The sequence below is a fragment of the Amphiprion ocellaris genome, chromosome 19 (assembly GCF_022539595.1).
Source record: "Amphiprion ocellaris isolate individual 3 ecotype Okinawa chromosome 19, ASM2253959v1, whole genome shotgun sequence".
Taxonomy (NCBI): domain Eukaryota; kingdom Metazoa; phylum Chordata; class Actinopteri; family Pomacentridae; genus Amphiprion; species Amphiprion ocellaris.
In genome coordinates, this window is record NC_072784.1 from 24,611,534 (window position 1) to 24,627,581 (window position 16,048).

At 39.3% G+C, this 16,048-nt stretch overlaps 1 protein-coding gene across 3 annotated transcripts in view; it reads right to left on the minus strand.

Moving 5' to 3' along the window:
* Positions 1 to 16,048, minus strand: part of fbxl16 (F-box and leucine-rich repeat protein 16) — a 64,854-nt gene that overhangs the window by 36,063 nt on the left and 12,743 nt on the right. The window contains exon 2 of one of the 3 annotated variants that reach the window (XM_055005139.1): positions 1,885 to 1,925. The exons of 1 other annotated variant lie outside the window; for it this stretch is intronic. Coding sequence is in view for 1 of the 2 variants with exons in the window: in XM_055005138.1 (XP_054861113.1) it covers positions 253 to 260 (8 nt within the window). In the remaining variant the exon portion in view is untranslated. Of the gene's footprint in view, positions 1 to 252; positions 1,828 to 1,884; positions 1,926 to 16,048 lie in introns of those variants that run through there. One more of the 3 variants, XM_055005138.1, reaches the window with a different exon arrangement.

Sequence of the window (16,048 nt, forward strand, 5' to 3'; positions counted from 1 at the left end):
TAAAATGGACAACAGAACAATGAAAAAACTAGCAGGGCAGCTTTATGGTATTCTCACACAGGAGATGGATGGATGGATGGATGGATGGATAGATAGATAGATAGATAGATAGCTAGATAGATAGATAGATAGATAGACTGATTGAACGATTGACAAGAGATTTACAAGTCACATTTGACAAAATCAACATAATATGAAGAAAGCTAATGATTTTTGTTAACAGTTACACTACCAGTCAAAAGTTTGACACACCTTCGCATTTAATGGTTTTTCTTGATTTTCCCGACTATTTACATTGTAGATTCTCACTGAAGGCATCACAACTATGAATGAACACATATGGAATAATGTAGTAAACAAAACAGTGTGAAATAAGTCAAAAAGTATTTTTGAAAAAAGGGAGCTTGTGATTTTGGCACACAAACTGTATATTAAATGTCTCAGATTTTTTTTTCAAGCAAATATTGATGCTGAAATGTGGAAAAATCCTTACCTAAATCACTTCACACAACTCAAAGTACCGTTGCTTGTGCGTGCCTGTGATGGTTCAACCTAGTGTCAATGTCAGTTTGACTTTTACAGAAATATGACCATGGTGAGCATTAAGACATGAAGCAACATGATAAATTGCTATCAGACTAACGGAGTTGAAGGAGCGAGAGAAAGAGAGAGAATGGAGTTATACTATTGCGCGAAGTCATGCAGGGGGGTCATCATGCAGCACCCCCACTCTCCCCACTCCCTTCAAACACAGATTTAAATATATATACTGGACATTATCCCATATGAAACACTACAATTACCTCTGATACTGATGTCTTACTTGTTTTCTGTTTTCTTGTCTTCTATCATGCCTATACATACCTCTAACAAACAAACAGAATTGTGCACTTGACCATACAAACTTTTACATATGGTCAGTTCTTTTTCAAATGTATGCTTTTCTTTATCATTCAGAATAACATACATTTAACATATATGCATACGGTCATTAAAGTTTAGATGTTTCCAGACATAGGCAACTAGAAGTAAAATAATCAAGCACCAGATGAAAGAAAGGAAGGCAGATATATGTGTCTCACAGGAAACATATATGACAAGTTTAGAATTGCAAAATTCGGAAATTATATTTTTTTTTAACATATTCTCATCAATACACTACCGGTCAAGAGTTTTAGAACATCTCAATTTTTCCAGTTTTTTATTGAAATTCAAGTAGTTCGAGTCCAATGAATAGCTTGAAATGGTACAAAGATAAGTGGTGAACTGCTAGAGGTTAAAAAAAAAAAGGTAAGTTTACCCAAAACTGAAAAATGATGTACATTTCAAAATTATACAAGGAATTTTCAGGGAACAAGAAATGGGTTTACAACTTAAAGCTGTTTGCAGCAATGGCGGTTGATCAAGCCTTGAAAGCTGGTGCTACCAAATCCTACAGGTGTCCCAACTTTTCTTGATTACTTACAGCCCCCTCTGTCTGCATAAAAATAATGTTGGAACACACCATGGCACCATACCCTCCAGAGCATTATTTGAATAGTATTGTACTGCAGAAAGTAGTGTGTTGCAATAAAAATGGCAAGGAAAGGCAATTAACAAGAGGAGACAGACCATCATAACACTTAAAAATGTAGGCCTTTCCGAGAGAGAAATTGTGAAGAAAGTCAAGGTGTCAGTGAGTACAGTTTTCATCACCATCAAACGGAACTCAGAAACTGACAGGAAAAGGCCTGGGAGACCCAAAGCCACAGCAGAATCAGAAGACAAGTTTCTGAGAGTCAACAGCTGTGTGACAGGCAGCTCACCAGGACAACAGCTTCAAGCACAGCTTAATAGTGGTCTTGGTAAGCAAGTTTCATTTCAACTGAGAAGCGAAAACTTCACCTTCAGGGGTCTAGTGGAGTCCATGCCTTGATGGGTCAGGGCTGTTTTGGCACAAAAGGGGGACAAACACAATATTAGGCAGGTGGTCATATCATGTAATCGGTCAATCGGTGTGTGCGTGCGTGCGTGCGTGCGTGCGTGCGTGCGTGTATAAGTTTGGACACCTTCTCATTCAATGTTTTTTCTTTATTTTTACTATTTTCTACGTTGTAGATACATATCGAAGACATCAAAACTATGAAGCAAGATATATGGAATAATGTAGAAAACAACTGTGAAATAACTCTAAACATGTTTTATATTTTAAATTCTTCAAATTAGCCACCCTTTGCTTTGATTACTGATTTGCACACTCTTGGCATTCTCTCAATGAGCTTCATGAGGTAGTCGCCTGAAATGGTTTTCACTTCACAGCTGTGCCTTGTCAAGGTTAATTTGTGGAATTCCGTACAGCGAAACTGGCAGTGGTAGTGTATATATACAGTCATGGAAAAAATTATTAGAACACCCTTGTTTTCTCTAATTTCTTGTTCATTTTAATGAATGGTACAACTAACAACAATCAATCAATCAATCAGTCAATCTTTATTGGTCATTGCACACTTTCATATACAACAAAATTTCATTTGAGCTGTCCTGCCAATGACAGCTCCGGCTGCTGTGCAGTGCTGCGCACACCTTTCTTGAGGAAAAAAGAAAAAGACATGTTGGGATCTGGGTAGGGATAGCAGAGGGTAAGTTAAAAAAAAAAGGCTCATTGTACCAAATGAAACCTCCAATGTTGGGAAATTCAATTTGAGAAGGAACCTAAAAAAAAAAAAAAAAAAAAACGCAACAGGCAAAGCATGACATAAGACAAGGATAGTTGGGATAAGGATGTGGGGTGGTGGAGGGGGGAGCACAGTTAGTCAGATGCTGTGCAGCAATTTCTGCGCACGGATTCCTGGCTCCTGTGCATAGCGAGGGAAGCTTGTGGAGGCGGGGGGAGGGGGGTATGGGCATGTTTGTGCGAATGTTTAGCTCAGTCCTCAGTTCATGAGTCCGATGTGTGTGTATGCGTGTAGCCCATCTTCTTCCGTCTCAGACCTCCGGTGTCTCAGTTCGCGAGGGTGGGAGCGCGATAACACAGCAGGTTGCTATGGAGACGTCCTCGGTTGGCCCGGTCCAAAAGTCAACAGGTGTCCTTGGGAAAGTGGGGGGGGTTAGGAGAGCTATCTCTTGGCCATGAAACTTCCAGAGGAGTTTGTTATTGTTCCAGGGGCGCCAGAATGTAATCAGTTATTCTCATGTTTGGGCGGGAGAGGAGTAATTTCACCTTTCTCCTACTGCTCTCAACAATTTTAGACCTCAGCTGTAGCGATTCTCACCCTGATCGCTTCCAATCTGCGACTCAAATCAACAGTCACACCAAGCAAATTGTTCATCTTACGATTGAGTTCGTCATACCGAGCATCGGCAGCCGTGATCCGATTGTTTGCATAGACCAGCAGTGTTTGGACGTCGTTTCTATCTGCGGTCTTCCTGATTTTTCAGAAGCTCAGGCCAGTGAACAAGCCAATTATCAGCAGGCCTGTTATCATAAATCCAAATATATAAACATCTTCCACATCCTCCACGGTTAGGGGTGCCAGGCACATGATCCCCTTCCACTTCCCCCAGGCGTCGATCATGTAACCAGAGGCGAAACTCCCATCCGGGCAGGTAGGCTCCCCTAGGCCTGTGCTCTTTGTGGCGACAATCTTGTCAATTGCATTGAGAGACCAGTTAATCAATTCCATGATCGGTGTTTCGAAGGTCCAGTGCCAAGCGATCGCTCCAAGTCAGACAGACGAGACGAGATGAAAATGCAGCAAGCAGAAGACATGAGGGTGTGGGGAGGAAACAGAGATAGCTACGGAGTGAGGAAAAGTGCGACCGCCTCCTACGAGAGCTGAGAGCAGATAAAGGTACATTTGTTTGGACAAATATAATGAAAACAACAAAAATAGCTCATAAGAGTTTAACTTAAGAGCTGATATCTAGCCATTTTCCATGGTTTTCTTGATAATAACCAAAATCACTTAAGTTCTTACATCAGTAACTATGGCACTGTACTGCCAAACAGTGCTTTTAAGAATTCCATGTTTTCTTTTCTGTTTTGTTTTAGTCACATGATACACACACAAGTTAGTACTTGATTGCAAAACCACTGTTTTTGATGACTGCAGCCATGTGTCTTGGCATGCCCTTTACCAGCTTCTGACATTGCTCTGCTGTCATAGCAGCCCATTCCTCTTGCACAAATTCAAACAAATCTGCTTTGTTTTTGTGCTTGTGGTTCTCCATTTTGCGTTTGAAGATTTTCCACAAGTTTTCGATTGGAATTAAATCTGGTCATTGGTCAGGGCAAGGCATGGTTTGAATGTTCTGGTTCTGCATCCAGGCTTTCACTGACCTTGCTGTGTGGCATGGGGCATTATCTTGTTGGAAAATCCAGTCATTTGAGGCAGAAAAGAGTTTTCCAGCTGATGGAAGAAGACAGTTTTCAAGAGTAGACCTTTACATGACCTGGATCATTCGTACCTCACACATTTGCATTTGCCCTGTTCCCCTCATACTGAAACTACCCCAGATCGTCACTGATCCACCCCCATATTTCACTGTAGGGGCAAGACAGTCTGGTTTGTAGGCTTCTCCAGGCTTCCTCCTAACCAGTAAGTTGGCTGGAGTGGGCATCAACTGAAAATTCGATTCATCACTGAAGAGAACATTAACCCAATCATCAATGGTCCAATCCTAACAACAAATATTTTCAAAATCTGTCACAAACTTGCTTCAAACTAAAAAATGTATTGTTATTTATTGGGCAAATAACAAACTGGAACAAATAAATAGTCTTTATTCACATATAGTAACCAAAAATCTCCTTTGGCTCTGATAACCGCGTGCATTTTTGCTGGCATTGTTTTTTATGCACTTTTCAGCAGTCTCTTTTGTAACTGAGTTCCAAATAGTTTCTAGCTGTTCCCAGAGATATACTTTACATTAAACTTTTATGTGATCTTTTTCTGAATTCAATAAATCCCAAGTCTGTTCAATAGGATTCAAGTGTGGACTTTGACTTGGTCAGTCCATCAGTTTGAGTACTCCAGATTCAGGAAGACTTTCTTGTTGATGATACCATGGATTTTAACTAATTTGCCCATGCCATTTCCACAACTGAAACACATACCATAATGGAATCTCTGTTTCACTGTGGGTGCAATGCATCTAGCATCAAAACGTTCTCCAGCTTTTCTGTGCACATCAACATGACGATGCTGACCCAAGAGTTCAAACTTGGACTCATCCGTCCAGAGTACCTTCTTCCAATCATCTAGTCTTCCCTATCAAATTTTAGGTGTTTTGGATGTTTGCATTCCTCAATAAGCAGCTATGCTTCTCTTTAAGCCTTGTTCCTTATATGTATATATAAGTGGTGGGACGTGATTAAAAAAATAATCTAATTAATTACAGGCTTTGTAATTAATTGATTGCAGTAAATCGCATTTTTGTCAAACAGCAATATTTGACACAATAAGTAATTATTTTCAATTCAAATAAATTTTGGTTGACAGTTGAATCAATTAATAGACATATATGTGTGTACAATTGAAAGTTTATAAAAGTAATACAATTTTAAAGTGGGACATATAGAAAAAAGTGATTTGGATGATTTAAAGCCTGGATTTTGTTTGGTTTTTTCCACTGTATGGCATATAACAAAAGCATAAGTAGTTCAAGGACCTTCAGAAAGTTGAAAATCGACAGATTCATTCTGTTTTCATAGTTTCTGGGTCTGATAAATGGTCTCATTTTGATGGTTATTTTTCAGTAATATAATTTTTTATTTATAAACAAAAATATTTTTTCATAAACTAAAAGTTTATAATTAAGTTTTTAAAAGACTGTCAGGGCTCCCTCCTCTGTCCCAGCTTCAGCCCCCACCTGACCTCCCTCATCCTCCCTCCTTCCTCCTTCCTCCTATTCCTCTCTCCACCTTCCTGCTGCAACTCGGCAGAGCTGCTCTGTCCAGCTGTCATTCATCACCAATCACTCGTCAACGGAACTCCGGGCAGCTGCGGTGCAGCACACCTGATGATCATCTCCACCATAAAAGCCGGCTGCACACTCCACACCCTGCCAGATAGTAAACTCTGCTCACGCAGTCAGTCGTCTAGCCTTGCACCTTTGCTGAGATTTTTTTCCATTGAAAAGCTTTACCTTGTCTAACCGTGTTTCTCTTGTCTAGCTCCGCTGACCCAGCTGCCCGGTTCCACCTGCTCTGTCCCCCCATCTCCTGCACTCCGGATCCAGCCCTGACCAGACCTCCCCCCTCCCTCCCTCACCTTGGATGTGCCGCCTGCTCCTGGAATCCCTGCTCGTCGTGGAGGGTCTCTGCCTGCCGTGTGCCCCCCTCGGCTCTGGAAAACACCCCGCCTGTCGCCCCCCTGGAACAAGGCTCTCCTGCCCGCTCTCCGCCACCGACCCACCCCACAGAGAATGCCAACCGGGCCGCCGGTTCCTGGTACAGTCACCACCCACCCCCCACCCCCACCCCCAAACCTCCCCTTTAGTTCAGTTATTCCAGTCACCAGGTTCCCCACCCCTTCCAGCACTCCCCTTTGTTTTGTTAAATAAAATCCACTTTTGTTCTTACCTCAGTCCCTTGTCTGTGTGCTCTCTGCTCGGGTTCACCCCCACGTCGTGACAAAGACACACATTTTTGTGGTTTAACTTGTTACTCTGCCGAGGCTCCACCTCTTTGGCAGCGTAATAAATTACACCACAAAAACGTGTGTTTCATTTCTATTTATCTGCATTTTTCATCTGTCTGCTACATTCACAGATTACTGCAAACTCAAAATGCAATTATAGCAATTCAGCATGTTACAACTTTTTGTAAATTAAAGCATTTTCAGTGTCTTTTAAAGTGGTCTATTATGGGATGGCTACACCATTAGCCGTTAGCAGGACTGTCGTAGCTAACGTTAGCTCTGGTGCTAACAGCAACATGTTTAGCATTGAAGTGATGCCATCAGCTTGAAGTGCTGCGGTGATCAAAAAAACTCTTTGCTGCACAATTTGCAATCAACCACGCTTTTATCCAAGCTGTCATCAGGAAGATTTTTAAAAGAAAACGTTCCTCCCAACAAGCACAATGAGTCTCATCTTCCTTCCCTGTTTACCAAACCTCCTTGTGCGCTGTGTATCTTCTTCACTGCAGACCATAGACCGTATGCTGCAGACAGACTTTAGGTTCATTACCGCCACCTATTGGGCTGTGTTACCGGTGTACCACAAATTAGGGAACTGAGAAAGGTGCGATTAAATGTGTTCATTAACGTGTTATTTATTCTGTAATTAATTAACTGAAAAAATTAATGTGTTAAAGTCCCAGCCCTAATATATATATATATATATATATATATATATATATATATATATATATATATATATATGTGTGTGTGTGTGTTCTCCCTTATATGAAAATAGAACATTCTGGGATCTTCTAGCTGTAAAGCGACAGTGTCAACCACCGAGACACTGTGCAGCCCCCTTATATGCCATATATTCATTTATTTATTTTGCACATAGTACAGTAGGACTGTGCAGCCGCCTACTGCCAGATTATATACAACCAGTATAATAACTGAGGGAGGTCTACTCAGACTGACACCGCTGGACAGGTGATAGATTCTGAGAGAACTGGTTTTCTGGTAACCATAGAATGCCTCTGATAAAACCAGCTTGGAGGTCGTCATGAGAAGCCCTTGGCCTAGACCAACAACATGGTTATGACCAGTGAGTAACCAGCCTGAAAAACACAAAACAAAGCAGATAAAAAACTCCTTATTCCTGCTTAGTTACAGCAGTTGCTGTTATTTTTATAATCAAGATACTTAGAGATTGTACAATTTGTTTATTAATGCTCATATTCCCAGCCAAATTAATCACATTTCTATCTTTCATCAACACCCATATCATTAAATACTTATTTTACCTTTCAAAGATCAGTTTTAATCTTTTGCTTTATCCAGACTCTTTATTGCTTGGTTACTATTCATTCTCATTTGTTCTCTGTCAGTCGATGCTCAGATAAATAATTTAATTAAGTTGTTGTCCTGCATAGTCCCTAAGAGTACAGATCTAGATAAATTAAATTGAGAATTTATGACTCCTGATCAGAAGGCTGATAAATTTGACAATTTTCCTTCAACAGATGCCCCAAATCAGTGAGTGCAAATTTAAATTCAAATGTAGCTGTGCTACTATATTGAAACAGAGAAAAAAAGCAACTTTTTACAATTCTTACAGGAAATATTTGGTAAAGGCTGAAAAACAGTCTGCCATCTACAAACAAACGAATAATACTTGCTGTTTGAATAGATAAACTCTCTTTTGTCACTGACATTTAACAGAGCTGGACATACTATGCAAGTGAAAACATAACATAGTGTAAATGAATGCTGGCCTCATCTAGCCTATTCTCTTTGACCTCATTGTATTAGTAGCGGGATGATAGCTCACAGGCTCAAACCACTCAGTTATGTAACATGCTGCTATAGGGCTTTACACACAACATCATCTCTTTGTCCCACTCCACTCACAAAACTAGCTGAGTTCTGATTGCAACATATGCATCTACTTACATGTACATTGTGTCAGTTAGTTATTAAAACCCATTTAATAGGGCCACACCTGGCATCATTTTATGTTTTATTATACTAAAGTATTTGTTGTTGGTTTCTTAGCAGATGAAGACTGGCTCTGGCTGTACTGTAGCATAAAGAAGGTTCATTCATTACATAATACAGTGTTGTCAGTTACAGTGACTGAAGCAAGCATCATGAAGCATATTTAAAATGCATGTTTCAGAGGAATGTCAGAGTATTCCATCAGAGAATGGATATCAAAAATAACATTGACTCAGATTTCACAGGCCACTTTAAAATAAAACTGTGCACAACTATTTGTAAGGTAACAAATGCACAGCAACAGAATAAGTTCAATTTTCCATTCCCTAATCTGTTATGTCATATTGTAGTGTTGTATCTGTCAGGAAGTGAGACAAGGATGCTGAAGCATCTGCAACCTCTGTTGCCTGTGATCCACTAGAATCAAAAATATCAGGACATCCAACTCATCACAAATAACACTCTTATCTCCACAAACACAAACTGACAACTGACTACACGTCAAATGAAAAGATAAAATTGCTCTTTTTTATTATAAAGTGCATTTTACTTCAATGGCTAGCCTTTATATCATCATATAATGAACACAAAATGGACTTTGGCCTCATCCACACCACAAGAAAAGACCTGTGTTTTTTGGAATATTAGCAAGTCTGCTCATTTCTGACAAAAGTATATATTTTGTAATTATGCAGACAAAAGCTGTAAGGCTTCATACGGTAGTCATTTTTCATCACTATATAACAATATGCTCATAATTTAGATTTATCAACAGATCATCATTCCTTGCATTTCAGGAACCGTTTATTCCGTGCATCATGAATATTACAGTAGAATTTGCTTTAAAGAAAGTGATAATCAGTGATACAAAATCAGGATTTTACTTCGCTAACATAAGGGTGTCTATGACTGACATGGTGTTGCTTGACAAGGCAAAAGAGCGCCTATAATTGATATTGCTGCTGTTTGAGCTCATGTTTGACTTGAGATCATTAATCATAGCTGATGATCATATTTTAAACAATATCTTGCCCTAGGAAGCACTACAATGCCTTGTAGTTTTCACTTCAGCTAGGCCTGCAAGTTGTATGCAATTCTCAGTGGGCAGGAAGGCATCACCTATCATGGCTAGACCATGTATTAGTACTGCTTTCACCCTGAAAACTGTCCAAGGTCACGGTGTTTGTCCATTCAGCTGCTAAATACAAATCTCATGAATGCTGCATGATGGAAATGAGTGATCAATGTAGCATAGGCTATTTGTAGTTTAGAGTAAAGATCTTAGGAAAATATTTATGTGAAAAGATGCACAAGCTTCAAGGTAAGCAGACAATTCCTTTATTTATTCCTGTTAAGCAGTAAGACGCTCCCTTAAAACAAAAAATAAAAAATTTGGTGTTATATTAAGATAAATGAAAACATACACTTTTTAAGTCAATAGTTGAAGATTTAAACTGAATCACTGCAAAAAGGTTTACTTGATAGACTGAGGACGGCACTGGCTTGCTTAAGAGCAAAACAATACTGGTCTCAAGTGTCTAACTTAAGTGTAGAAATTTGCATCAGTTTTTGTGGTCTCAAATTCCTCAGAATATTGTAATATAGGGCACTGGTCATTTGTGAATTCATTTCAATTACTGTGAATTCATTTGTTTCTGCCAAATCAGGGCAGTTGATACACCTAGTGGATAGAAAGGGACCGTGTCCAGAGGCAGGGTTTTTGCACTGGCAGCTTCTATTTTATAAAGTATCAGGGCACAGTTAAGACAAACTCGTTTCCAGTGGGTGTTGGACTCCGCCAGGGCTGTCCCTTTTCTCCAATCCTGTTCGTGGTGTTCAATGACGGGATCTCAAGGCGCAGCCAGGTGAGGAGGGTGTCTGGTTTGGGGACCTCAGGATCGCACCTCTGCTTTTTGCAGATGATGTGGTTCTGTTGGCTTCCTCACATCATGACCTTCAGCACGCACTGGAGCAGTTTGCAGCCGAGTGTGAAGCGGTGGGAATGCGGATCAGCACCTCCAAGTCCAAGGCTATGGTTCTCTGCCGGAAACCGGTGGATTACTCCCTCTGGGTTGGGGGGGAGTTCCTTCCCCAAGTGAGGGAGTTCAAGTATCTCGGGATCTTGTTAATGAGTGATGGGAAAATGGAGCATGAGATGGACAGCCGGATTGGTGCAGCATCAGCAGTAATGCGGGCGTTGTATCAGACCATCGTGGTGAAGAGGGAGTTGAGCCGTAAGGCGAACCTCTCAATTAACAGTCCATCTACGTCCCAACCCTCACCTATGGTCATGAGCTTTGGGTAGTGACCGAAAGAACGAGATCGCGGATACAAGCGCCTGAAATGAGCTTCCTCTGTAGGGTGGCTGGGCTCAGCCTTTTTTGAGGCAGCAGATTTTGTAATATTTCTAGAAGAACTATCGTAAATTTATGAAAACATAATGCATAATAATTGTAACAAAGATGCATGTGTTCCAATAATTCCATCATAGAAAACTGAGGGTTGTAGGAATAATTGGAAACTCAAGACTGCCACGATAATGTATGTATGTAAACTTTTGTGCATAATTGTACCTGACACAGAAGGAACACAAAAACAAATGATTGATCAGCCACTGTTTTTTATATAGTGGCCTTTTATGTGCGTTTTTCACTGTATTTCCTTTGTGCTAAGGTCAAATTTTGGACTGTTAACTCTGTAAAAGATATATTAATATTTTGTGTGCTTCATATAAAAAATAACTGTCCCCTGACATCACCGTCATTATCATTTAATTCCCTCACCAAATGTTCTGGTTGTGAGAGTTATATTCCTAAAGATATTGAACACTTACAGTGGCTTCCTAAGTAAAACGTTTTTTTGAAGGTGAAAATAAAAAGCTACCTAGATCTGAAAAAGTGAGTTTATTAAATAGTTTTGTCCTAATTCTCTAAATTAGGCCAAATCTATTTGATAAACTTGGTATTGCTCGCAAAAACAAATAAATGAACTGTGACTAAATCTGGGAAAGGGCAGCAACATATTTCCTGAATTCTATGAATTGACACAAGACTGACCCACCTGTACTCTGCATAATTTTCTTTGCTGGGAAGGGTGCAATACAAAGCCTGTTACAGCAGCTCTTCAGTCCGATGTTTTTTTCAGTTTAGTGTGATTTTTTTTCTTCAAGCCAAACGCTTTTGAAATCATTGATGATTTGCTTGTTTTAATTTTACTTTTTGACTATCTTGGAGGAGTGAGTAACGAGAAATGGAGTGGATAAGACCATTGCCACCGTTGCTCAGTGGAGTTCTACCTGAGGAGCAACGGAGCCAGTCGGCTATTGTTTACTCCTGTCAGGACCTTCTTGATCTTGCTGAGCTCCTCAAAACTGCCAGAATGAGACACGATATTCCGGAGTAATTACGACGAAAGAGACGTAGAGGAAATCAAGCTGGACTTAAAAGGAACCGGACGAAGGGGAATCGAGTTTGTAGAGAAGCTTACAGACCGGCTCTTCCATCTGTTATTATGGGAAATTTTCGCTCCATGGGTAATAAGATGGAGGAGCTTGAGACACTCATCAGGAGCCAAAGAGTCTACCAGGAAAGCAGTCTCATGTTTTACATGGAAACATGGCTGAAAGACTGTATTACCGAGAATAACACCAGAATCGGTGGTTTCCGGACTATACGAGCTGACTGGGACGCCATGGTGTGTGGTAAGAGGAGAGGTGAAGGACTTGCTCTGCTTGTGAATGACAGATGGTGTAACCCTGCATGTTATCATCAAAGAACAGATCTGTAGCAGGGACATTGAACTGTTAGCAGTTAGTCTGAGACCATACTATCTGCCACCGTTTTTCACTGCGATCGTCGCCGTTGTTGATTGCATTACTCCTACTGCACATGCTGAAACTGCAGTAACGCAACTATCGTGAGACTACAAGCCGAACACACAGACTCACTCATTCTACTGTCTGGTGATTTCAACAACGTCTCTCTCTCCAATACACTGCCCTCCTTCAAACAGTTTGTGGACTGCCTAACAAAGGAGATAAGATTCTTGATCTTTTGTATGCTAATGTGGGAAATGCGCACTCACAGCGCAACTGGTGGCATCACAGCGGATTAATCTCGCTTTTATTTCGGATTGAATCCATCTGACTTTGAATCAAACAACTCATCCCACATCGAAGTTACGGTTATGAACGGTAGTTATTATCTCTGGTTGCTCCCTGGTCATCTATAATCCCATGTCACTTCGTTGATGCACTGCAATCAGACCAGTTTCATTAAGTCGTGCCTAGCCTTGGACAATGTCGGGAGACTGTTGCATGTAATTAACGCTGCAACAGATATTAAAGTTCCAGTCGCGGTGGTATCTCTGGATGCTATGAAAGCATTCGACCGCCTTGAGTTGTCATTCTTATGGTCAGTCTTGGACGTAATGGGATTTGGGGAAGGCTATGTAAAGTTAGTAAAGGTATTGTATTCAAACCCCTCAACAATGGTACTTACAGGTAATGTTTGTTCTTCATTGTTTCCATTGTGTAGATCATCTCAACAAGACTGTCCCGTGTCCAAGTCTTTTTGCACTTTCACTTGAACCTCTAGCACAGATGATTCGACAATCAAATCTTATCAAACCCATCACAATTAACGAAACCCATCATCTGGCTTTGTGCTGATGATGCATTAGTAATTCTTGAAGACTCAATACAGGCTGCTCCCCCTCTGCTGTCACTACTAGATGAGTTTGGTGCATTGTCGGGATTCAAGATCAACTGGTCAAAATCGGTCCGTTTGCCACTTAATGCAGCAGCAAGGTCAGCTCTCTTACCGACCAATATTCCTATTATTGAACACTTTAGGTACTTAGGTACTGAAATATATCCCTCTTTGAACTACACTGTCAAACACAATTACACTGACAAACAGAATAATGATGAAAAACAATAATATTGTTTATATGGAATTATTCAAAGCCCACATTAATGGGGCAAGAGAGGAGAATATGAATATGTGGCTCTCAGAATCAGAAAGCCTTTATTGCCAACTGAGTACACACAAGGAATTTGACTTGTGTATAGAGCGCAGAGTGCCTAGCAACAACAGGCAGTAAAAGAATAAATAAACAAATCTAAATCTGTGGATTCTAAATAAAAAAAAATGCTACAAGTGTAAGTATAAGAAGTACTGTGTAAAAGCAAATGTAAAACCAGGGTAATAAATTTGAATATTTTTAAATTACAGCAGCAGAATGGTCGGCTGTGATCTGACCAGTTCCAATCTATGAGGCTTTGTTGTCATATGTACAGTACATGTAAATATATTTCAGATATGTAAGTGTATGTATATACTGATTATTTACCTGTAACTTCACTGATTCAACAGGCTGATGCCTGGTCCAGCCCACAGGGGTTGCGTATTTTTAAACAAAATTTCTTTAGTTTTTTTGTTTTGTGTTTTTTCATTGTTGTCTTTGTTTGTTTTTAGCTTCTTATGCTCACATAGTGTTTACTGTACACGATTATCATGTTGTCCTGTTTACTCCCTGTTGAGCAATAACAAGTTGGTCACAAAAAAATAACTAACTTGAACAAGTCTGGAACATCACTTGGAGAAATTTCAAAACAGCTACAGATTACAAAATCATCTGTGCAAACAATCGTTTTTACATATAAAGTGCATGGAATAGTTGAGACAAGGTTTTTCAAAGCTTCCATCATAGAAAATAAGGAGCTATCAGAGTCATTGAAAAGTGAAGACTGCCATGATATAAATGTAAACTTTTGTTCACAATAGTATATACATTGTGTCATTTGTGGTTATATGTTGCAAGAAAATGGCAATGAAACTTATAAACTGTATGAAAGTTAATGGCATTGTTGTGACAATGATTGTGTTAACAGTGCACAACTCATCAAATGACCTTAGGCAAATTTACAGCTAATCAGGATGTGACTGCCTTCCTATAATTGATCTGCACCTGAGTAAAGGATGGGTCATCTCCCCAAAGCAATTTCAAACTGAATTCTTTTCAGTCTCAAATAAGCTTTGGAACAGGTGTCATCCACATTTAATTTTTGCACCAACTTGAGGTGCTCCTTCAGCTGCTTTCTTGCCAAGTATATCTTATGCACCCAGACTCTTTTTTTGAAGGTTTATCAATTCCCATGTCATGAAATGCTGCCAACTGTGGGACACAATTTCTTTTCCATTGTTGTAGCTTTTTAGAAATTAAACTACAGACCTGCGGTCCACAACAAAGGAATAAGGAAGTGCTAAAAGACAGTTTTGTAACTTATTGTCAATAAACATTGAAGAGAAGCACTCCTATAAGGACAGCCCCTAAACAAATAGAACAAATAATATTTGAATAACCTCTAAAACAACAAAAGCAGTTGCATCCCTTATCTGTCAAAGAATTTCAGATAAACATTACATACACACTGTCTGCAAACAAACCTATACAGTTCCAGATAAGAAGCATCTACAACAGGCAGGTTTGGGTGAAAAATGTTCACTTCTCAAGATAAGAATGTATGTCACAAGACTGTGTCAAAAGCGTTATGGTTGCACATTATCATACTAATAGAGATTAAAGCAATTAAACATGCAGTTAGCAATATATATTTTTTAAAAAATATGCTTACATTTTGTTAAATTGCTGGCAAAAAGTGGCAGTTATTACATGTTGTCACTTCAGATTGCTCTTATTCTCTGTAATCTCCATATGACACCATCGAGCATTGGTACAGGATTGGTAAGGGAGTTTTTTCTTGCCACTGTCACCTTAGGGCTTGCTCTGGGGGTTCAGACATATGAGTTCTGTAAAGCGTCTTGAAACAATCTGAATCCTAATTGGCGCTATATGAATAAAATATTATTTAATTGAATTGGTACTTCATATGTAAATGAGCTGATACACAATGTGTATATAAAGCAAAATGAAATTAAGTCCTTAAATTTGAATGTAAAAAAAAATGTAATAGTCTCTAGCTTGAAGCAGAGTATAAATATTTATAGCAAGTATTTTTCTTTTTCTATGCGGGATAACCAAAATAGCATGGGGAGTTTATATATTTTATCATGGCTGCATTTCCTAAATTGAGGCGTAGGATAAGATAAGATAAGATAAGATAAGATAAGATAAGATAAGATAAGATAAGATAAGATAAGATAAGATAAGATAAGATAAGATAAGATAAGATAAGATAAGATAAGATAAGATAAGATAAGATAAGCTTTTCTTGATCCCTTACCAGGAAAAATATGTAACAGCAGCTAAATACAAATGAGGCATGGCAGACACAGGACAAGACATACTGAATAACAATAAGGCTAAAAATACAGAATAAAGACTATGTACACCTTTCCCATGTATAGACGAGGCATGATGAATTTACATATCGATATGTACAGGTATGACATAATGAATATGCGTATAGATATGTACAGGTATGG